The sequence below is a fragment of the Lepidochelys olivacea genome (genome assembly GCF_965140295.1).
Source record: "Lepidochelys olivacea isolate rLepOli2 genome assembly, chromosome: 27".
NCBI classification, from domain to species: Eukaryota; Metazoa; Chordata; order Testudines; family Cheloniidae; genus Lepidochelys; species Lepidochelys olivacea.
In genome coordinates, this window is record NC_140437.1 from 6096323 (window position 1) to 6120485 (window position 24163).

The 24163-nt window shown below is 42.5% G+C and overlaps 1 protein-coding gene across 3 annotated transcripts in view; it reads left to right on the forward strand.

The window, feature by feature from the left end:
* Nucleotides 1-24163, forward strand: part of NSF (N-ethylmaleimide sensitive factor, vesicle fusing ATPase) — a 187014-nt gene that overhangs the window by 121717 nt on the left and 41134 nt on the right. For all 3 annotated transcript variants that reach the window (XM_084615992.1, XM_084615991.1, XM_084615993.1), the window contains exons 13-15: nt 11415-11510; nt 12234-12390; nt 14968-15101. In XM_084615992.1, the coding sequence (XP_084472118.1) occupies nt 11415-11510; nt 12234-12390; nt 14968-15101 (387 nt within the window). The remainder of the gene's footprint in view (nt 1-11414; nt 11511-12233; nt 12391-14967; nt 15102-24163) is intronic.

Sequence of the window (24163 nt, forward strand, 5' to 3'; positions counted from 1 at the left end):
CACTTCCCCACAGTTGTGCTGTTCTTACAAGTATAAAAAGTGGTAAACATTCCTTTTGCATAGGGTGATACCATTTCAGAGCAGAACCACACTTGAAATGCTGCCTACGTGCATGTAGATCTCTGCAGCATCCATAATGTGTTTATAAATGGTCTCCTCATATAGGATTTCAGAATGAAATGAGGATGTCCTGCTCTTAGTGTTTGTGATTTATGAAGGTCGTTGTGCGTTTAACTAGAGAGATAAGGACCGTGAAATGTCAGCTTAAGACGGTAAGGAAATTAACCAAAATGTAAAAAGCGCCATTTGATATTTGATAGTGTTGAAATACAGATTTATTAGCTCATACAGGTGTAGGCTGAAAGACACAGATTCTTTGCCCAAGTGACCAAAAGATGGTGTGAATATAATGAAAAGGGAGGGCCTTTTACATTGACACATACTGCTCTGATTTTTTAGAAGGAAACTAAGGTGTTTAAAAGCCTATTTGCTTTCTCCATTTGTATTTTAAGATAATGTATAATTCTTAGAAAGCCATCTTGCATGTAAGCTAAACAAATCCTTTGGTTATTAGCAGAGGAGAGTTCTGGGCTGTATTAGCTAACCATGTATCTCTATTGGAGATGTTGTATTGAATGGGAAAAGAGGCTCCCGCATCCAATCAGAACAAGCTATGATGTAAAAACCCACTGAGGGGTTCTTTTAAAGTTCAGAGTATAAAAAGCCATATCAGTCAATTTTCTTTAGTGGGGGAGGGAGTGTCAGTGGGTTTCTTCATGCTTGGTGTCGAATTGAGGAGTAATTAGTGGGACAAAGTGATGAAGATTCATTTGGTCAAACTCATTGAGGGGGTTCTCACCAGCAAGAATTCCTTATAGATTTAGAACCACTGTAAACTAGCTTGCAATTGATAACTGTAGAGAATGTTTTAGAAGTGTATTAGAACCTGCAATTAGCTTTATGACTGCAGAGTATTAAGAGATTAAAAATTTGGGATAGAAAGGACTCATTGGATCATTTAGTCCATTCCTCTCATCAGTATGACTCTAACCCCTGAGATTGGACATGTCGATGTTAAAGTATAAAGGTGTTGACTGTTTTTCCTTTTTAGATCAAAAAAGCAAATAATATCAAGCATCAAATGTAAGTTCTCTTTTTGGACATGTTATGTTTAAATTTAGTTACTCTTTATCACACAAATATAGCTGACCCATGCAGTCATCCTTATCCTAGGGCTGAATTACTTAAATTGTTCAAACCTCTGCACAAGTTCCAGTTGTTCTGATGAAGGTTTCAAATTGTCTCTTCAATTATAACTTTCGAAGGTTACCTGTGACAGTCTGTTTCAGTCTGGCACATATGCATGTTCTTTGTCAAAGGGTTCTTAAGCTAAGCATTGATAGGCAGAAAGGGAGTATAAATGGCCATTCAAGCAGTAAGAGAGACAAGGTGGGTGAGGTAATATCTTTTGTTGGACCAACTTCTGTTGTTGAGAGAGACAAGGTTTTGAATTTACAGAGCGCTCTTCTTCAGGTCTGGAAAACTAACTCAAAGCAGTTGGTATTTTTAGAAGTCTTGATCTTCCAGTATCATTTTCTTAGATTTATCTCCCAGAGATGTTTTTCCTGAGCTATTGTCAGGTCTTCTGACCTGTTCACTTTGACAAGTTCACCTATTGTTCAGAGACACTTAAAAGGCGGTTAAACCTTTTTACAACTCTGACCCCTTCCTCTAGTAAGTTCTCTGCAAACAGCTAGGTTCATCATAACAGGCTCAATGCTTAAGGAAAACTGAAAAGTCTAAGTAGCATAATCAGGCCTGTGTAAGGTTCACTCACGGTCAGACCAGTGTAAAAATCTGTGTGCTTATCATTGCCATTCCAAGCAGAATGAAAGCTGCAATCCCGTCTTCTCTCTGCCTGTAGAAAGAACTTGCTGGATTGAGATGCAAAGCTCCTCAATAAGGGGAGTTTGAAGGTTCTGATTTCCTTTTTGGAACTATAATGTTGGAGCTGAGCATCCACAGTTCTGGCTAAAATCAGTGTGTGTTCTGGCATTTTCACCTGATCTAATCTTCTCTGTATGCTCTGCAGTTGTCGTGAGCCTGGCTGTAGCTGGTGTGATGCTCATACAATTGTTCCAGGGATGGAGGACATTTTTACTATTTCTGATGACTGTGCTAGAGTTACTCCCTGGTAGCATAAACAGTGCTACATAGAGTGTGATTTAAATGCACATGCATTTTACAAAATACCATCTAAGGTGAAATCTACCCAGGAGTCTAATTCAGACAAGAAGAATCTCAACTTAATACATATTACTACAAATATTTTTGATCTATAAAATTACCCAGAACCATTGATCTCTTGCTTTAAATCATATGCTTATGTTCTGCTGCACCTTTCTTACTTGTCAGCCTCGCTTAATTTCTTCATGCAAAGAAAGTATCGTAAGACTAAAATGAGATGGCAGAGTGACAGAACTGCATCTTCTGTGCATATGGGGTGAGGTTTTGCTGTTTTACCGCCTTACAGGAAAATCAATCTGACTTTTGCACTGCCAAGAAGAGACCTTCACTGCAGTTGTTTTATAGAGACATTACTGCAGATTTATCATATCTTTTCACCTGCCTCCATGTTGTTAAGTGCCAGGTTAGAAAGAGGCTGATGTCTTGCTTAGTACCATCAGTCAGTGAAACTAATTTGTTGCTACGAGGCATTAACAACTTCTCTCTTCCTTTTCTCTCTGTGGTGCAGATGGGATCAGTCCAGTGCCTCAGGATGTATCTTATCTCTTTGCCAGTGAAACAGCTTCCTTAAACTCTTATTTCATCACCACATAGTTAAAGCCTTTTAACTCCTTGAACCCCTAGCTGGGATTGGGGGCTGTAGGGTACTTCAGTGTATTCTATTCAGGCCAGCCTGTGTGTCCATGTGGAGAGGGCTATAGAGTTATACGTGGTTTTTTATTAACTTGGTTGGAAAATAGATGCAAGTGGAAGTACTTGGAAAGTCAATCAGAAAAAAAATGACATAGTGGCTAAATAGAAAAGCTTTGGCCATTCTTTTAGAAATACACATGCGATAGCTGTCCAGCAGCACATTCATGTTCATAACTAAATGTCGGGCATTTGCTACTTAGAATTTCTCTTTGAAAACATAGTACTTTTGAATAATTGTTGTTTTCTTTTTGCATAAACAATTTGCAGTAGAGTGGTGTACCTAAATATTCTGTACCCATATTATTGCCCCTTTTAAATATTGCACAACATAAAATAGAGAGCAAACATTACATACTGGCTGGAATTTTCAAAAACACCTGAATAATTTAGGAGCACAAATTCATTTAAAATCAGTGGTTTCAGAGTAGCAGCCATATTAGTCTGTATTCGCAAAAAGAAAAGGAGTACTTGTGGCACCTTAGAGACTAACCAATTTATTTGAGCATAAGCTTTCGTGAGCTACAGCTCACTTAAGCTGTAGCTCACGAAAGCTTATGCTCAAATAAATTGGTTAGTCTCTAAGGTGCCACAAGTACTCCTTTTCTTTTTTTTTTTTTTTTTTTTTTTTTTTTAAATCAATGTGACTTGTGCTTAATGGTGTCAAGTTGCAGTGGGGGAGGTTTAGGTTGGATATTAGGAAAAACTTTTTCACTAGGAGGGTGGTGAAACATTGGAATGTTTTACCTAGGGAGGTGGTGAAATCTCCTTCCTTAGATATTTTTAAGGTCAGGCTTGAGAAAGTCCTGGCTGGGATGATTTAGTTGGGGATTGGTCCTGCTTTGAGCAGGGGGTTGGACTAGATGACCTCCTGAGGTCCCTTCCAACCCTGATATTCTGTGATTCTGTGATTCTACGTCACTTAAGCTCTTTGGAAAATCTCCCTCAATGAGTTTGTTAAAACTATTGAAGTTATAAACATTAAAAGCAGTGACTAGAAGGGAAGACGTAATGCCCTGCTTTTGGAACTTGCTAAGGAGAAATACCCATAGAATGTATTAATTGGGCACGCCATCTGCCTTTGCTTTCTGCTGCAGTGTGGAGTGAATGCTTTTCTGAAGCCCATGGCAATGTTCAGTTTGTTGGCTGATATTAGGCCTACAAAGTAGTGGTCATGAGCCGGATATGATGAGCTCCCATTTATCGAGCCCTCTACAATCACCACATAGTAGGACCAGTCATCAGATAGTAGATTCCAGCACAGTTTTGGGAGGGATCAAATAAGTGGAACTTGTAGGCCTACCCAATCACAACCAGGCAATGTTGGCTGTTGGGAAAGTCATTGAGAACCGACCTTGTGGACGGTGTTGGGTGGCCACTGATGTCTCATGACACACAACAAAGGTCATGAGTATAGCACTTCCTCCATTGGGCTAACCAGAACGTGCCGCTACATTTGGCATCGTAGAGGAAATGTTGGTCTTCGGTGAAAGCCCAGGATACTACCTGTTCTCCAGCATGGTAGTTCTTATAGCCACGTGGGCTGTGGTGGCTATTGAAATCGTTGACGTGGATGATAGGATGGCTTGGTGTTGGTAATGCTGGACATAGCTGTTCCATTAATGGTGACTTGTACATGTTTTTGACTGTCAGATCGCCAATCTCGATGGTAACTGAGTAGGGGTTTGTAATAGGCATGACCTGGATGGAATCCTTAAGGTCATATTTTACATGCATCGCAAGTGCATATTTGGGGTGATGGCTTGCAGATACAAGGGCATATCTGGTAATCTTAGATTGTTGGCCTTCACTCTCTGGGTGTGTTTCTTGTAGTGCAATGACATCAATGTTTTAAGTCCTCAGGATCATTGCTATGTAATCACACTTTGCGTTAGACAGACCCTTGATGTTGAGCTGTGTAATTTGCAGCAGTGGGCCTATTTGAATGAAGGTTTGGCCCTGACATGGGCCATTATTGCTGTTGTATTTCTGACTAGGAGGTCCCTTAAGGACGTTTGGTTGCCAATTTGATGACATTTGTTGTGCTTTTGCATGTAATAGGGGAGACCATGTGAAGGTTGTCATCTTCTCCCCCACAACAGCATTGCTTGAGTCTTTGAACTCAGCAGGAAGAATAAGGTGGTGTTGAAACGGTGACGCGCTAGAATTCACAAGGTTGAGCTGCAAAGCCTGGAAGCTCCTTTGTCCTTTAGACAGTGCGGCTCCAGCAGTATACAAACCACCTCAAATAAGTACAGATGCTATCTTCACACAGTTAATTTCCAACTCCTGTGTGCTGATGAATAAAAACATCAGGCAGCAAGTCCACAAATAACTTTATCGCACCCTGAACCAGTGCCAGTTGTCTTCACCCCTTTCTGCCCCCTACACAATAGATCAAGTGGACAAGGGTCTCTCCAACACTAAGTCCAGGAAGACCACAGGAATGGATGGAATATATCTGGAATGCCTGAAGGAAAGGCAAGAAGGTGACTGGCAGACTTCTCCAGCAACATCCAATCATCTGGGATAATAACAAAAGAGTAGAAGGTAGCCAAGTTCATAACCATTTTGAAGTCCAAAAAAGAGGCTACCAATCTAAAAACTACCGGCCCATCTCTCTCATTTGCCGTGGTTATAAACTGTTGGAGCAGCTCCTACTTCAGAGGTTACAGCCAACACTGGAGCAACTGGTCCCCAATGAGCAAGCCAGATATAGAACCAGTTGTAACTGCTGTGACCAGGTGCTGGCCTTAACCAGCTACATAGAATACAGCTACCAGCAAAAATTAAGAACAGTGGCAGCCTTCATTGACTTTCTTCTGCATACAGTACTGTGTGGCACAAAGGTCTCCTGCTGAAGTTATCATTAGCTTTCCCATGCCCATCACCAACTGACTCATCACCGGGTTGCTGAGTAACAGGAGATTCACTGTTCCCCTTGGTAAATCTGCCAGTAAATCATGGAGATTGAACAACGTTCTTCCACAGGGATCCATTTTAGTGCCCACACTGTTCAGGCTCTATACCAGAAACATTGTGGTCATGTCATTCCACATAAATTCATTTATGCAGAGAACTTTGTGCTAGAAACGCAAGTGCCCTCTCTGGAGGCCACAGAAAAGGTCATGATCAACCATCTCCAGATACTTGAGATGTATTTCAAAGCTTGGTGACTGAAACCCAATATTTTGAAAACACTTGTCTCTGCCTTCCACTTGAATGTCAAGGAGGCCAAAGTGTTGCTGAAAGTGGGCTTTTGTGGTTTGCCTCTTTCATGTGACCACAATCCACAGTACCTTGGGGTTTCACCCGATTGGATGCTGAGCTATTGGCAACACCGAAAAGAAGATAAAGAAAAGGATTAACATCATCCGGAAGCTTGCTGGCACATTCTGGGGATGTGATGTACACATGTTTTGAACGTTTGTACAAGCTCTGGCCTTGTCAACAGCAGAGTATTGCATGCCAATTTGGCGCAACAGCTCCACACCAATCTCGTTGACACTGAAATGAATGCTGCGCGCGGTATTGTTAGTGGCTCTCTCAAATCAGTACCAATACTGTTGCTTCCAGTTTTGGAGAGCATTGTGCCAGCCAACATCAGGAGAGGCATTGCAGTGGTCCAAGAATACAATTAAGGTCCTGGTTGCTCCGGACCTGCCAATATACCAAAGCTTCAGTGCACTGCCACCCTCCAGTGTACTGCTCAAATCGGTGAAGCCTTTCTGGATACACGTGTCAATGCTACAGGCGAATGGAAAGGATGCCAGCACTCGCTGGCTTGGCTTGTCTGTCCCAAACAAAGACCTGACTGAAGATCCAACAAAAGAAATCCTAGGATTTTGCCTTCTCTGTAGGCAGTGGATTGTACTCCAACTGTATTTGGACAATGCACAGAAGGTGTGGATATCTCCTCCATAAATGGAAAATCAAAGAATCACCAAATTGTGACTGCAAAGGACAGATTTTAAGTGATTATAAGGGATACCAAATAGCTCAAAGCAGATTACTGAGTAAATAAAACAAAAATGCAAACTAATCTTAGTACACTAAAGAAACTGGCTACAAGTAGTAATTTCTCACCCTAAATGTTGTTTTAAGTAGGTTGCAGAGTTTCTTGTAGGCAAACTGCTCTTGGTTGCAGCTTAGAACTCCAGATATTCCTTTCATAGGCCAGACACCTTCTAGCCTGGGTCCAGTCCTTTCTTCCCCAGATCAGGTGTTTTCAGCAGTCATCTTGGGTGGGGATTCAGTGCATATGGTGGGAATCCTTTATTTCCCAGTTTGATGGGATTCAGTACCAGGTGACATAATCACATGACCCTGTAGTGTCAAAGCAGCATCCGAGGAAGTTTCTCAGGAAGGTGGGAGATTAGCAACTTCAAAATCCTATTGTTCTCCCTAATGGCCCATGCAGGCTGATTGCCTGCTGTCTGGTGGGCATTTCCCAGGTGTAAACACAGTTGTAATTGTTACATAGTTAATATTCCTAATTTCAGATACAGAAATGATACCTGGATAATCATAGTCAGTACATCATAACCTTTCCAGTGATACCATTTTGTATAAAACATATCTTAATTATGCCATATTCATGTAATAACATCATCTCTATGAAGAATACGGGACATAATGTCACAGAAGGATCTTCTACAACCTCCCTAGACATCTGTTCCATTGTCCTCTTGTTCTTACAGTTAGGAAGTTTTTCCTGAGATTTAATCTAAATCTGTTATGCTGGAGTTTGACCCCATTGCCTCTTGACCTGCCCTCTGTGGCAAAAGAGAACAACTTTTCCCCATCTTTTTAGGGCAGCTTTCAAGTATCTGAAGACAGATGATATTCATGTCCCTCCCTTAATCTCCTCTTTTCCAAACTAAACATACACATTTCCTTCAGCCTTTGCTCCTATGGCTTACATTCCATCCCTTTGATCATCTTTGTTGCTCACCTCTGGATCCTTTCCAGTTTCTGTACATCCTTTCTATACATTGGTGACCAAAATTTGACACAGTACAGCTGAGGCCTAACTAGTGGTATTATCACTTCCCGTGACTTACGTGCTATCCGATGAAGTGAGCTGTAGCTCACGAAAGCTCATGCTCAAATAAATTGGTTAGTCTCTAAGGTGCCACAAGTACTCCTTTTCTTTTTGTGAATACAGACTAACACAGCTGTTACTCTGAAATCAGTGCTATCCACTGTTAATGCAACCTAAAATTACGTTTGCTTTTTTTGGAACAGCATTGCAGTGTTGGCTAATGTTGAGGTTGTAATCCACGACAACTCCCAAATCCTTCTCGGCTGTGCTGCTGCCAAGCCAGTTATCCCCCATTCTGGATTTGTGCATTTTATTTTTCTTCCCTAACTGTAGCACTTTACTTTTGTCTCTTCTGAATTTCATTTTTGTTGTCTATAGCCCAGCTCTCCAGTTTATCAAGATCCCTCTGAATTTTTGCTCTGTACTCCCAAAGTGTTGGCAACCACTCTCTGTCGTAGGCAAATTTGATCAGTATGCTCTCTGTATGTACATGCAGGTCATTAATAAAAGTGTTTAAACAACACTGGAGCCAGAACAGATGCCAGGCACAGCCCCACTTGAGACCTCCCTGCAAACTGACATCATCCCATTAATAATTTATCTTTGTTTTCAGTTATTTAACCAATTATGTATCCACTTTATGGTAGTTATGCCAAGCTTGCATTTCTCCAGCTTACTTGTCAGAATATCACGTGGGACTGTTTCAAAAGCCTTGCTGAAGTCCAAGGTATGTTGTGTCCACCACATTCCCCCATCCATCAGATCAGTTACCCTGTCAAAGAAGGAAATCAAGCTGGTTTGGCATGACTTGTTCTCAGTAAATCCATGAGGACTTACTGGAGAGATTTAGGTTGGATATTAGGAAAAACTTTTTCACTAGGAGGGTGGTGAAACACTGGAATGCGTTACCTAGGGAGCTGGTGGAATCTCCTTCCTTAGAGGTTTTTAAGGTCAGGCTTGACAAAGCCCTGGCTGGGATGATGTAATTGGGGATCGGTCCTGCTTTGAGCAAGGGGTTGGACTAGATGACCTCCTGTGGTCCCTTTCAACCCTGATATTCTATGATTCTATGACTCACCCCCCTTCATCTTCCAGGTATTTGCAAATTGAATGTTTTATATATTGCTCTAGTAGCTTCTCAGGTATCAAGACAGGCTAGCGGGTCTGTAGTTCCCTGGCTCCTCCTTTCCCCCCTTTTAAAGATGGGCAGTACGTTAGCCTTTCTCCAGTCTTCCAGCACGTCTCCTGTCATCCATGAGTTTGCAAATATTTTTGCCAGTGGCTCCGAGATTTCTTCAGCTAATTCCTTCAGCACCCTTGGGTGAATAGAATCTGGCCCTGCTGGTTTGAATTCATTCAAATTGGTGAGAAGATCTGACGTGTTCTTTACTTATCCCGATCGGCGTCCCTTCCCCTGTGTTGTCTATGAAAACTTTGCTAGTCATCTAGTCACATGTTGTTTTTTGTGAGAAGGCTGAAAGCAGCTCTGCTTCTCCCTTGAGCAGTGGTCCCCCACCGTACATTGGGTAAGCTTAATTCAGTTCTCTTCAAAGGTTCCAGATACACATCCCTGGAACCCATTAATCGCTAGTCATCCTGTGCCTGGTCTGCATATGAGCCAGAGGCAAGGTAAACTTTTCCCACTTTACCAGTGAACAGCCCTGGTCTAGTAATGCCACCTCTAGGAATCATAGGGGAGTCTGGTCTCCATGGCCCATCCATGACTCTGCCTCTCAGTTGACACTCAGTGAGGGAAAACACTCATTGATTGGACTTGTCAGATGTGTCCATCTTGTCTCAGGGTGCACAGACAGAAATTAAATTAAAATACTCAACAACACATGCAGACAACTTACTCTCACTCCAAGAGTTAATGCTGCCTTCACAAGTCACAGCATGAGATGTTTAGGTGGTAATGAGTTTCAGGTACTGTCAGCACCTCGATTGGATTTGGGCCCGGTGAAAGTCTTTGAATCCCAAATACTAATCTCCTGAGCCATCCAGCTTGGTGCATTTAAATGACTCTGTAGACATTGATGGTGCCTGGTGTAGTAAGGGTCAGAAGTCATTTTAACTGTAAAATATGTACAGTTTGGAGATAAAGAGCAAAATCTATTTAAGTCCCAAAGTAACAAATATAAAAATAAATCTTCTATTATGGGAAATATGTAGAAAGGATCATGAAATCTGTCCAAGGTGTGTTGATAGACACATCACCTGATGACAGTAAGTAAAATGAAGTTACTGTGTAATGCATCATGTTCTTTCAAACTTGACTTGTACTTTACCACTTTATAGGAAAATCATTTTTTTCAAATTTTGACTTCCGTCCCCCTTTATACTTACACCTTCTCCTTGTATCTGCGAACCTCTGCTCAGGGTCGGCAGGCAATTGTGGCAGTGGTGCCAGTAGTAAGAACCAGTTCTTTTATCTATATCGTGTTAAGACCTGAAAAATTTCTTTAAATCCACTTATGACTCCTGATTGCTGCCCAGGGCAGTCAAGATTTCAAAGTGCCGTAGACCTATCAGCTAATCCTAGCCAGTGAGTGTGGTTTGTACAGCAAGGAGCTGTACACATTCTGATGAAAAGATTCTGCAGGCTGTGAGGGCTGTTTCCTGATAATATGTTGACAGTGAGTTAAAATGCACTGTGTTACCTGTGCATTTCATTGTGACTGACAAGCCATTTGTAAGGGGTGAAAAGGGCTCCAGAGTCTCTGCCAGTCTAGGATGTATATACCCCTGCTCACTACTTTTTAAAGCTTGCCTGTTAGTTCTTGGGAGGGCTGAACTGAAGGAAATGGGAGTCCTTTTTAGACCTGGAAAAGGCAATTCTTGATGTGAGGCTGTGTGTGAGACTTCCCAGCTGGGTTCAGCTCTTCTAAACAATATTAATAGTGCCATTTTTAGGAAGGCAGTCTGATTCTAAATTAGAATGGGCTCTCAAGTATGGTTCATCTGATACACATATAGGAAAAACAGCAAAAAACCAAACATTTAGGGTTTTAAAATTCCCACGTAAAGACAGTTCTTGAGGGGTTGGGTGGGAGCATGATCAGAGTGGAGAAATGGGAGCCAGGAACTCCAGGACCACATCTTGTGAGGTGCTGAACACTCTGCAGGATCAAGCCCTTAAACTCCATCCCTCAGTTTCCCACCCTGAAAAATGTTAATATTAATGCTTCACAACCTGACATGTGAGAACTAGCTAATGGCTGTGATTCACACTGGAGATGAAAACTACTCCAGGAGTACTCGATATTCATGTTTGAAATGTGTTGTTAAAGAAGATTTGTTTTAGGTTTTATTGGTGTATAATTAGCTACAGAATCAAAATCCTATGAATACAGAGAATGATGTTCAACACTGCCCTTGAGATAACTTGTACTCTGAGACTGTATGTTAACCCATTTCCTTGTAATTTAATTAGGCCACCACCAAAGTGGAAGTGAATATGGAGACGGCAGAGTGTCTGCGGGTGACAAGGGGAGACTTCTTAGCCTCTCTGGAGAATGATATCAAGCCGGTGAGTGGGACCTATTTAATTCATATAATAAAGCAGTGAGTGCAGGAGAAGAACTTGTGCTTCCTTAATCAATGAATACAGCAACCACTTCAAATCTGTGCACATGCACAAATGTAATGTTGCAGCATGGCTTTTGAGATCATTTCTGTGGCTTAATAAAATTGAATACTGTTCAACGTGAATGAACTGAGACTCTGTCTCTTTCCCATCATTTTAGGGCTCTGTTCTGCAGCCTCTCTGCGCATGGGAAGTGTCAAATAGAGCGATTGCAAGAGCGGACCCTTCACTTTGCAGTACACACTAGTTGGTCGTTAGCCTAATCTCATTGAAATCAATGAGAGATTTGACATTGAATTCAGTGGCAGGAGGATTAGGACTCTGATGAAGAGAACTTATCTTTTAGTAAAGTGTAGATGATTTCAGAACCTAATGGTAATTTACATAGGGGTAGATGATATTGTACTTGATTAGAAGTTACCATTTGCTAAATAGGCAATAACATCTTATTCTATGGTCCTTTAAGACAACCTGTACTACATCACTGGTAAATGTATGATTTAACTGCTCACTCAGTTAAAATGTGTACCAAAATCTCTCATAATTATATTGAAAAAGCCCACCACAGCTCCTGTTACTCTAGTTTTGTCCTTGCCCTTGCCATGTTTTCCTGTGATCAAACAAAACTCACTATTGAGAATATTTTTTTCATCTTCCGAAACACAGGCATTTGGAACGAACCAGGAGGATTATGCAAGTTACATCATGAATGGTATTATCCAGTGGGGAGACCCTGTAACAAGGGTGCTGGAAGATGGAGAATTGCTTGTCCAGCAAACCAAAAACAGTGACCGCACTCCGCTGGTTAGCGTTCTTTTAGAAGGTGAGTTTAGGGGTACTAATGTCTGAAAGTGAGTAACACACACAATCCAGTCTGTGCAGTTATCACATACAAGTAATTGGATTAGGCATCCAGTAGTATGTGAAGTCCACTTATCAGAAAGAAAAGTATCATTAGTACCTGGCAAAATGACTAGATGAATTAATGTTGCATCAGATATTAAAATAGGTTTATCTGGTTCTGAGGGAGAGTAGGACATTGTCCATCCTATGGCTGCTCTTGAAACACTAGAGCGGGGTGAATAATTTGTAACTAATAACCTGTTCGATCAGTTTTGACTTTGTTTGTAACCAGCCTGCGAGCAGATTGCAGTTACCTTGAATTGATTTGATACCTTGAATAGAGGGGGAATGATTTCCACTCTCTTTGGCACTGGTGAGGCCACATCTGGACTACTGCATCCAGTTTTGGGCCCCCCACTACTGAAAGGATATGGACAAATTGGAAAGAGTCCAGGTAGAGAAAATGATTAGGGGGCTGGGGCACATGACTTACGAGGGGAGGCTGAGGAAACTGGGCTTGTTTAGTCTGCAGAAGAGAAGAGTGAGTGAGGGGGGATTTGATAGTAGCTTTCAACTACTTGTAGAGGGGTTCCAATGAGGATGGAGCTTGGCTGTTCTCATTGGTGGCAGATGACAGAACAAGGAGCAATGGTCTCAAGTTGCGGTGGGAGAGGTCTAGGTGGGATATTAGAAAACACTATTTCACTAGGAGGATGGTGAAGCACTGGAATGGGTTGCCTAGGGAGGTGGTGGAATCTCCATCTTTTAGAAGTTTTTAAGGCCCGGCTTGACAAAGCCCTGGCTGGGATGATTTAGTTGGGGATTGGTCCTGCTTTGAGCAGGGGGTTGGACTAGATGACCTCCTGAGGTCTCTTCCAACCCTCATCTTCTGTGATTGTATGATATGTTACTTGAAGTTATTCAGTGAGTAGCTCCTGAGAGTAACTCTTTAGTTTGTTGCTTGTTCGTGAGCAGTTTGTTGCTAGTGTGTGACACCTACACATTCTGTATTATTCGTTCATTTGGTTCGGCATGTAGCATGTATGTTATTTTTTTTTGATACCTGGTTGAATTGGTATCAGGGGTTAGCCGTGTTAGTCTGTATCCTCAAAAACAGCCAGGAGTCTGGTGGCACCTTAAAGACTAACAGATTTATTTGGGCATAAGCTTTCATGGGTAAAACCCCACTTCTTCAGGTGCATGGAGTGAAAATTACAGATGCAGGCATTATTATGCTGACACATGAAGAGAAGGGAGTTACCTCACAAGTGGAGAGCCAGTGTTGACAGGGCCAATTCGATCAGGATGGATGTAGTCCATTCCCAATAATTGATGAGGGGGGTGTTAATTCCAGGAGAGGCAAAGCTGCTTGTGTAATGACCCATCCACTCCCAGTCCCTATTCAAGCCCAAATTAATGGTGTTAAATTTGCAAATGAAGTTTAGTTAGGCAGTTTCTCTTTGAAGTCTGTTTCTAAGGTTTTTTTGTTCAAGTATGGCTACTTTTAAATCTGTTATAGACTGTGCAGGAAGATTAACGTTTTCTCCTACTGGCTTTTGTATGTTACCATTCCTGATGTCTGATTTGTGTCGATTTATTCTTTTACGTAGAGACTGTCCGGTTTGGTCAATGTACATGGCAGAGGGGCATTGCTGGCACATGATGGCATATATCACATTTATAGATGTGCAGGTGAATGAACCCCTGAGGTGTGGCTGATGATGTTGGGTCCTCTGATGGTGTTGCTAAAGTAGATATGGGGACAGAGTAGGCAACGAGGTTTGTTACAGGGATTGGTTCCTGGGTTAGTGTTTCTGTGGTGTGGTAAGTAGTTGCTGGTGAGTATTTGCTTCAGGTTTGGGGGCTGTCTGTAAGTGAGGAATTAGGTTTCTGGTGTGAGTTTCCAGTTACAAATTCCACTTTTGCCTTTCGCAGGTATTTTCAACATTTACATAGAATTCCTGCGAGCCCACTCGTTTGCAAATGCACAAGGGGGCATGAATGTAATTTAAGAAAATTCATTTAAAATCCAAGCAAGTGTGTCCAATGTTTTGCAGTAGTCAGCCAGCTCAATAAGACACAATAAGACACACAGCATCTTTTTGGTTCTTGGGTTTTTTTGAAAGTCGCACTCCTTGGAGTCCAAATAGTCTCTGTAAATCAGGGGTTCTCAAACTTTTGTATTGGTGACCCCTTTCACACAGCAAGCCTCTGAGTGCGACCCCCCCTTATAGATTAAAAACACTTTTTTTTATATTTAAAACTATTATAAATGCTGGAGGTGAAGCGGGATTTGGGGTGGAAGCTGACAGCTTGCAACCCCCATGTAACCTCATGGCCCCTTTTGAGAACCCCTGCTGTAAATGAACCCATTTGGAAAGCAATGCTGTACAGGAGCTAAGAAAGGAGAGTGAATCTTCTATGAGTAAAGAGTCACTTCAAAAAGTCAAGTCCCTGTGAATAAGATTATTAACTTGCTCAAGTCCATATAGTTTACCTTGAGCCTTGCAAAATCTATTTTTCCCTCTTTCTGACTTGTATCTCTTCCTTTGTACAGGTCCCCCACATAGTGGAAAGACTGCCTTGGCAGCAAAGATTGCAGAAGAATCCAACTTTCCATTTATCAAGATCTGTTCTCCTGATAAGACAATTGGCTTTTCTGAAACTGCTAAGTGCCAAGCTATGAAGAAGGTACTGTGGGTATTACTGTAATTTATCTGAACCTGATTCTTGTGCACTCTGACATGGGATTGAAAAATGACTTTGCCCTAAATTGTGCTCTCCATTCTGAAAGTAGACTTACCCCCTAGCTCCTCCCCTTCCTTGTATGCATGCTCTTGTTTAGCAGGCTGGGGGCTATTGACGTAGCATTGATCTTATAAACTACCATCAGCAATATGGCTGAAATCTGAGTCAACCTCAGTATCTTTTTAACAGTGTGCAAAGTCAAGCACTCAAAAGTTAGGAAATGCCAGAATTAAGGTTGCCTTAATATGGCCCCCTCGTGCATATGTGTTATGAGACAGTCTTTAATTATATGATTGCATACTTTTTTCCCCCCAGGACCCTTGCCTCATTCCGTGCTCAGGATGGACCATGCTTTAGGGATGAATAGGGGTTGTGTAACAAAGGGGACTCCTGCCTTTTCTGTTGCTGAAGTTGGAGGGGTGTAGTGAATAAGATTGGATTTCAGGAATAGAAAGAATGTTCTCATGGTTAAGGCGGTTGAATGCTGCCCTGGCAAATTGGATACCATCTCAGCAATAGAGTTCGTAGGTGAAACACTTAAAGCAAACTTTTAAGAACATAAGAACGGCCATACTGGGTCACACTAATGGTCCATCTGGCCCAATATACTGTTTTCTGATAGTGGCCAGTTCCAGATACTTCAGACGAAATGAACAGAACAGGGCAGTTGTCACATGATCCATCCCCTGTCTTCCAGTCCCAACTTCTGGCAGTCAGAGGCTTAAGGACACCCAGAGCGTAGGCTTGCATCCCTAACTATCTTGGCTAATAGCCGTTGATGGACCTGTCCTCCATGAATTTATCTAATTCCCTTTTGAACCCAGTTATACTTTTCATCTTCACAACATCCCATGGCAACGAGGCTAATTGCCTCTCTCCACTGTGAAAACTGACCATTTATTCCCAACCCTTGTTTCCTGTTTTTTAATCAGTTACTGATCCATGAGAGGACCTTCCCTCTTATCCCACGACTGCTTACTTATCATAAGAGCCTTTGGTGTGAGACTTTGTCAAAGGCATTTTGAAAGTTCAAGTACACTATATCCACTGTATCACCCTTGTCCACATGTTTGTTGACCTCCTCAAAGAATTCTAATAGATTGGTGAGGCATGATTTCCCTTTACAAAAGCCGTGTTGACTCTTCCCCAGCATACTGTATGTCTGATAATTCTGTACCTTACCATAGTTTTAACCAATTTGCCTGGTACTGAAGTTAGGCTTACCAGCCTGTAATTTTGAGGATTGCCTCTGGAGCCTTTTTAACACTTGTCATTACTTTAACTGTTCTCGAGTTGTCTGGTGCAGAGGCTGATTTAAGTAATAGGTTACATACCATGTTTAGAAGTTCTGCGATTTCCTTCAGAATTCTTGGTTGAATACTGTCTAGTCCTGGTGATCTATTACTGTCTAATTTCTCAATTTGTTCCAAAACCACCTCGATTGACATCTTATTCTTGGACAGTTCCTCAGATTTGTCACCTAAAAAGAATGGCTCATGTGTGAGAATCTCCCTCATATCCTCTGCAGTGAAGACAGTTGCAAAGAATTCATTTAGCTCCTAGAAATAGTAGGCAAGGTCCCCTGGAAAGAAATTAGGAAGAAAAGGAGTTGAAGGGGGTTGGCAGTTCGTAAAAGTATGTAATACTAGAGCCTCGACGTCACGCTATTCCAATGCCGAGGAATGATCAGAAGAAACACAGGAAGCCAGTGTGGCTGCACAATGAGCTTTTTAACTATGTAAAACCCGAAAGGGATACATACAGGAAATGGAAGGAGAGGCATATCACCAAGCAAGTATACATCGGAGTAGCACAAATGTGTACTGACAAAATCAGGAAAGCCAAGGCAAGGAATGAGTTACATTGTAAGGAATGTTAGAGACAACAAGAAGAAGTTCTACAAATTTGTCTGGGGAAAAAAAGGAAAGATCAAGGACGGTGGGGTACCACGGCTCAAGGGAGCAGGTGAGCTGGTAACGGAAGATGTTAGGAAGGCAGAGCTGCTCAATGGCTACTTTGCTTTAGTCTTCTCTTAGAAAATAACATGTGACTGGATGACTAGCAAAGTTTTCATAGACAAAAAAGGGGAAGGGACGCTGATCGGGATAAGAAAAGAACACGTCAGAGATCTTCCGACCAATTTGAATGAATTTAAATCAGCAAGGCCAGATGCTATTCACCTGAGTGTGCTGAAGGAATTAGCTGAAGAAATCTGGGAGCCATTGGCAATAATATTTGCAAACTCATAGATAACAGGAGACATGCTGGAAGACTGGAGAAAGGCTAACGTACTGCCCATCTTTAAAAGGGGGGAAAAGGAGGAGCCAGGGAACTATAGACTAGTCAGCCTGTCTTGATACCTGAGAAGCTACTAGAGCAATGTATAAAACATTCAATTTGCAAATACCTGGAAGATGAAGGGGTGAGTCCTTATGGATTTACTAAGAACAAGTCATGCCAAACCATGTCCTTCTTTGACAGGGTAACTGATTTGGTGGATGGGGGAATGTGGTGGGTATAATAAACCTCGGACTTCAGCAAGGCTTTAGAGACTGTCACACATGATATTCTGATAAGTAAGCTGGAGAAATGCAGGCTTGGCATAACTACCATAAAGTGGATGCATAACTGGTTAAACAACTGCAAACAAAGATAAATTATTAATGGAATGATGTCAGATTTGAGGGAGGTCTCAAGTGGGGCTGTGCCTGGGATCTGTTTTGGCTCCAGTGTTGTTTTACTCTTTTATTAATGACCTGCATGTAGGTATAGAGAGCATACTGATCATATTTGCCTATGACAAGCTAGGGGGGTTGCCAACGCTTTGGAGCACAGAGCAAAAATTCAGAGGGATCTTGATAAACTGGAGAACTGGTCTATAGACAACAAAAATGAAATTCAGAAAAGAGAAATGTAAGGCCCTACACATAGGGAAGAAAAACCAAATGCACAAATCCAGAATGGAGGATAAATGGCTTGGCAGCACCCTTGCTGAGAAGGATCTAGGTGTTGTGGTGGATCACAACCCCAACATGAATCAGCAATATAATGCTAAAAGAAAAGGAGTACTTGTGGCACCTTAGCGACTAACCAATTTATTTGAGCATAAGCTTTCGTGAGCTACAGCTCACTTCATCGGATGCATGCTGTGGAAAGTGTAGAAGATCTTATTATATACACACAAAAAGCATGAAAAAATACCTCCTCCCACCCCCTCTCCTGCTGGTAATAGCTTATCTAAAGTGACCACTCTCCTTACAATGTGTATGATAATCAAGGTGGGTCATTTCCAGCACAAATCCAGGTTTTCTCACCCCCCCCCCCACACACGAACTCACTCTCCTGCTGGTAATAGCTTATCCAAAGTGACCACTCTCCTTACATTGTGTAGGATAATCAAGGTGGGCCATTTCCAGCGCAAATCCAGGGTTTAACAAGAACGTCTGGGGGGGGGGGGGAGAGACGGGGTAGGAAAAAACAAGGGGAAATAGGCTACCTTGCATAATGACTAAGCCACTCCCAGTCTCTATTCAAGTCTAAGTTAATTGTATCCAATTTGCAAATGAATTCCAATTCAGCAGTTTCTCGCTGGAGTCTGGATTTGAAGTTTTTTTGTTGTAAAATAGCGACTTTCATGTCTGTAATCACGTGACCAGAGAGATTGAAGTGTTCTCCGACTGGTTTATGAATGTTATAATTCTTGACATCTGATTTGTGTCCATTTACTCTTTTACATAGAGACTGTCCAGTTTGACCAATGTACATGGCAGAGGGGCATTGCTGGCACATGATGGCATATATCACATTGGTGGATGTGCAGGTGAATGAGCCTCTGATAGTGTGGCTGATGTTATTAGGCCCTGTGATGGTGTCCCCTGAATAGATATGTGGGCACAGTTGGCAACGGGCTTTGTTGCAAGGATAGGTTCGTGGGTTAGTGGTTCTGTTGTGTGGTATGTGGTTGCTGGTGAGTATTTGCTTCAGGTTGGGGGGCTGTCTGTAGGCAAGGACTGGCCTGTCTCCCAAGATTTGTGAGAGTGTTGGGTCATCCTTCAGGATAGGTTGTAGATCCTGAATAATGCGTTGGAGGGGTTTTAGTTGGGGGCTGAAGGTGACGGCTAGTGGCATTCTGTTATTTTCTTTGTTGGGCCTGTCCTGTAGTAGGTGACTTCTGGGAGCTCTTCTGGCTCTATCAGTCTGTTTCTTCACTTCCGCAGGTGGGTATTGTAGTTGTAAGAATGTTTGATAGAGATCTTGTAGGTGTTTGTCTCTGTCTGAGAGGTTGGAGCAAATGCGGTTGTATCGCAGAGCTTGACTGTAGACGATGGATCGTGTGGTGTGGTCAGGGTGAAAGCTGGAGGCATGTAGGTAGGAATAGCGGTCAGTAGGTTTCCGGGATAGGGTGGTGTTTATGTGACCATCATTTATTAGCACTGTAGTGTCTAGGAAGTGGATCTCTTGTGTGGACTGGACCAGGCTGAGGTTGATGGTGGGATGGAAATCGTTGAAATCATGGTGGAATTCCTCAAGGGCTTCTTTTTCATGGGTCCAGATGATGAAGATGTCATCAATATAGCGCAAGTAGAGTAGGGGCATTAGGGGACGAGAGCTGAGGAAGCGTTGTTCTAAATCAGCCATAAAATTGTTGGCATACTGTGGGGCCATGCGGGTACCCATAGCAGTGCCGCTGATCTGAAGGTATACATTGTCCCCAAATGTAAAATAGTTATGGGTGAGGACAAAGTCACACAGTTCAGCCACCAGGTTAGCCGTGACATTATCGGGGATAGTTTACACACAACAAATCCTGTGTCTTGGCAGGGGGTTAGACTAGATGACCCTTGTGCTCCCTTCTAATCATATTATTCCCTGCAACAGTCTTATCTTTCTTGAGTGCTCCTTTAGCACAGGGGAGTCAATAAGTGGACCGTGCGCCAAATTCGGACTGCCAGACACTTTTGAATAGACCCCAAAATCTTTTTATTCACTTATTTTTATGATTTTCTCTGGAATCTGGACCTTGACTATAGTTTCACCAAGAAATTTGGACCGTGGCCAAAAATAATTGACTACCCTTACTTAGCACCTCGATCGTCCAGGTGGCCCCCTGATTGTTTGGCAGGCTTCCCGCTTCTGATGTACTTCAGGTTTTTTTGCTGTTTGTTTCTGTGTCTTTTGTTTGTTGCTCTTCAATTTCTTTTTTGGCCTGCCTAATTATACTTTTACATTTGGCTGAGATTAAGCTCTTTTCTCTATTTTTTTCAGTAGGATTTGACTTCCAGTTTTTAAAAGATGCTATTTTGCCTCTAACTGCCTTTCTTACTCTGTTGTTTAGCCACGGTGGTATTTTTTGGTCCTCTTTTTTTAAATTTTGGGTATATATTTAATTTGATCCTCTATTATGATGTTTTTAAAAAGTGTCATGCAGCTTGCATTCATTTACTTGTGACTGCTTTTTAAAATTTCCATGTAACTAGCTTCCTCATTATTGTGTAGTTCCCCTTTTTGAAGTTAAATGATACTATGGTGGGTATCTTTAGTAGTTTTCCCTCCTAGAAGGATTTTAAATTTATTTGTGTTATGATTGCTTATTGAGCAATTCAGCTATATTCACCTCTTGGACCAGATCCTGTACTCTTCTTAGGATTAAGTCAAGAATTTCCTCTCCCTTGTGGGTTCAAGATTAGCTGCTCTGAGAAATAATCATTAATGGTGTTTGGAAACGTTATCTCTGCATCCTGTCCTGGTGTGACATGTACCCAGTAAATATGGTGATAGTTGAAATTCCCCATTATTATTGTTTTACATATTTGTAGCCTCTCTAATCTACCTGAGCATTTCACCATCACCATCCTGATCAGGCGATCGGTAGTATATTCCTACTATTATACGCTTATTAATCAAGTATGGAATTTCTATTCATACAGAAGCTATGGTATGGACGGATTCATGTAAGGTTTGTACTATATTTGGCTCTGTTATTTCTTTCACATATAGTGCCACTCCCCCACACAGGTGGTCACTAATTGTCTGTTCCTCATTTTCTGGGTGCTTGACTTGAGATCCTGGAGGTTGATTTGCAGAAGTGCTGTGAACGCTCTCAGCTGCAAGTGAAGACACTGGGAGTTGTCTTTTGAACATATAAAGTACTAAGAACTCTGAATAAGTAGATTTAAGGTGTCTCACATTGGGCACCCCCAATTACTGGAAACTTCTGACTTTAATCGGTCTCTGCCTCTGTTGCCCGTCAGTAAAAGGGAGATGATAATAGCCCCCTAACCTTCCAGGGATGTTGCCACGATAGGTGGATGATTGTGAAGCACTCATATGCTGTAGATATAAGTGCCATAGAAAAGCCAATGAGGAAATAGATAATTCTGTCTTCTGTGCAGAATTTGAATAGTATGCAGTAAATAAACCATGAGGACACACACACTGAACAATGAGGCTAAAACGAAATATTGAATAATTGATCATTCAGTGTGCACTGTCCATTCTGTGCACTGAATTAGGCAGTGTCCTATAGGAGAAAAAAAAGTGATAATGTAATTAGACTGATTATGCATCTGCATCAATTAAGGTTGCATGGCTAAACTTAATCTTGGCATTTCCTAATTTTGCGTGCCTGACTTTGTAACCTTCATGTTCTTTTAACATTTTTGTGTGTAATATAATTTGTGTGTATGTATAAAATTCTACAGCACACTGAAACATGAATGTGTGGGGATGTGGAAGAATACATAGGAAAAAGGAACTGGCTGGAGCCTACAGCCTGGGGATAATCAAGAAGGCATCACCTTGCCCTGAGGGGCTGTGTTTTATATGAAGAGGAAGCACAGAGAGAGAGAGAGAGAGAGAGAGAGGAATAGAAGCCAGGCAGGCTGCAGTGGGTAGCAGTTTTTCTCTGAGGCACCTGGAGACACACCTGACCTGATTCAGAGATTTTGTTGACTGTAAGTTTGCGGAGCACTGAGCCAGGATCTTGATGAACTGTTACAAAGATTCCTGTCTTGAAACCTGATTAAAGGAGGCATTGCATTTTACTAATAGTGTGTTGGCTTCTCCTTGCCCAGGGCTATTAAAGTGAGTCTTGGGGAAACTAAGGTGTGGCTATTCCATGGGTGTACTGAGGGACTGTCCGCACCATTACACATTGTGTCTGAACAGGGACTGAAAACTCCCTCCCAGCAAGGAGGGATGAGAAGGCAAAGAGGTGCTCGTGCTATCCATGGTGATGAAATGTCCAACTTCCCAGGCTGGAGCAGACAGCCACAGCGACAACCCCAGAAGTTCTGGTCTCAGGCTTGGTGAGGGGCCCAGTGGTTTCAGGAGCAAGAGGACACAACTCTGAAAGGAAAGGAGACCTGTGTCCTGCCAGTTGTGTGCACGGACTGTCACCAACAGGGGCATATAAGTTGCGTCTGCCACTGGGAAACCTGAGACTGTGGAATTCTGGCTGATGTGGGGCACTGAGAATCCTGGGGAGGTCTGGACTGTTAAGGATGCTGGGCCCCAGACAGCTGCAGAAGCTGAAGAAAGTACTTGAGGGGTCTCAGTTTTAGGCCAGGAAGGGTGATACCCTAGTAGTCATTTGTTTTAGGTGTGGGGAAGAAGGGCATGTCAGAAGACGCTGCCCTGCAAAAACTTCGTGATGATTATGGGGAAGTAAGAGAGTGTAGTAGGGAAGCTACAGAAGCTTCCAGTGTGGGTAGGGGGCAGTGAGCTGTAGGGGCCAAGGTTGGCCATGGATTTCAGACTTTTCCCCACTTACCAGGAATGCCTTAACTCAGTCCTCTCACCCTCAGAGAATGAGTGTGGGGAGCCTGAAGAAGACAGTTAGCTGCTCTGAAAGGCAGCAGAGTTCCCGAGCTGGGGGAACTAGGGAAAAGACCAAAATGAGGTCAGTGATTCTGGGGGCTCTGATAGTCTTGAACAGTTAGATTTGCAGGCCCAGATGCACATTTTCCAGCACAACCTGGATAAGCAACAGGAAAAAATTCAGTGCTTTAAAAGACAGACAGCCATTTGGTTGTGGCTAAGATGGGGCAAATTAATGCACACGCTGAAAAGCAACTGCAACATTCCTCTGAGGAAACTCCAAGTTGGCCTCCAATTGAAGTAATTGAAGAAAGAACAGTAGTACTTGCATAAATGGGTGAAGTCTCAGCTGGAGGAGAAGTGGAAAACTTTGCAACTCTGGGGAATTCTGGACATTGGGGAACACAACTTCTGGTCTCTACATACTTTGGTGACAAAGACAAAAATATGGCCAACGGACTTGGACTTCCTTGGGGCTGCTAAGCAGGAGGTGCTCTGCCGCTTGGAGGAAATGGTTCAGGGGAAGTGGTTAGGTCAGCAGCTCTAGTGAAATCAACTAAGAAACTTATCCTATTGAAGTGCCTATGTGGTCAGAAACTGACAGTAAACTTTGCCCTGGGCAAGGGCCTGGGAGGGAGATAAGTGAAAGAATGTGTGTGTGTGTATGGGGGGGAAAGGCTACAGCCAACCCTATGGATACCACAAAGGGGGTACTCTCCTTTTAAGGGACAGGCTGGAGCCTGCAGCCTGGGGATAATCAACAAGGCCCTGTCCGGCTTTGGAGGCTGGGTCATATATAAACAGGAACAGGAGAGACAGAGAGAGGAGTAGAAGCCAAGCAGGCTGCAGTGGGTGGCCATTGCTCTCTCAGGCACTTGGAGGCACACCTGACCTGATTCAGAGAATTAAGTCTCAACTGTAAGTTTGGGGAACCCTGAGCCTGGATCCTGATGAACTGTTATTACAATGATTCTTGGAGTGAAACTGGATTAAAATGGGAAGTTGTGTTTTACTAATTGTACGTTGGCTTCTCCTTGCCCTTGGTGGTTAAAGTGAGTCTTGTGCTACTGCCCTTGGGGAAAGTAAGGTAGTGCCCACCTGCAAGGCCACCCGGGTCTGCAATGGGGCGCTCAGTCACTGCCTGCACCATTACAAGGAAACTGTGAAATCAGTTGAATTTAATAGCA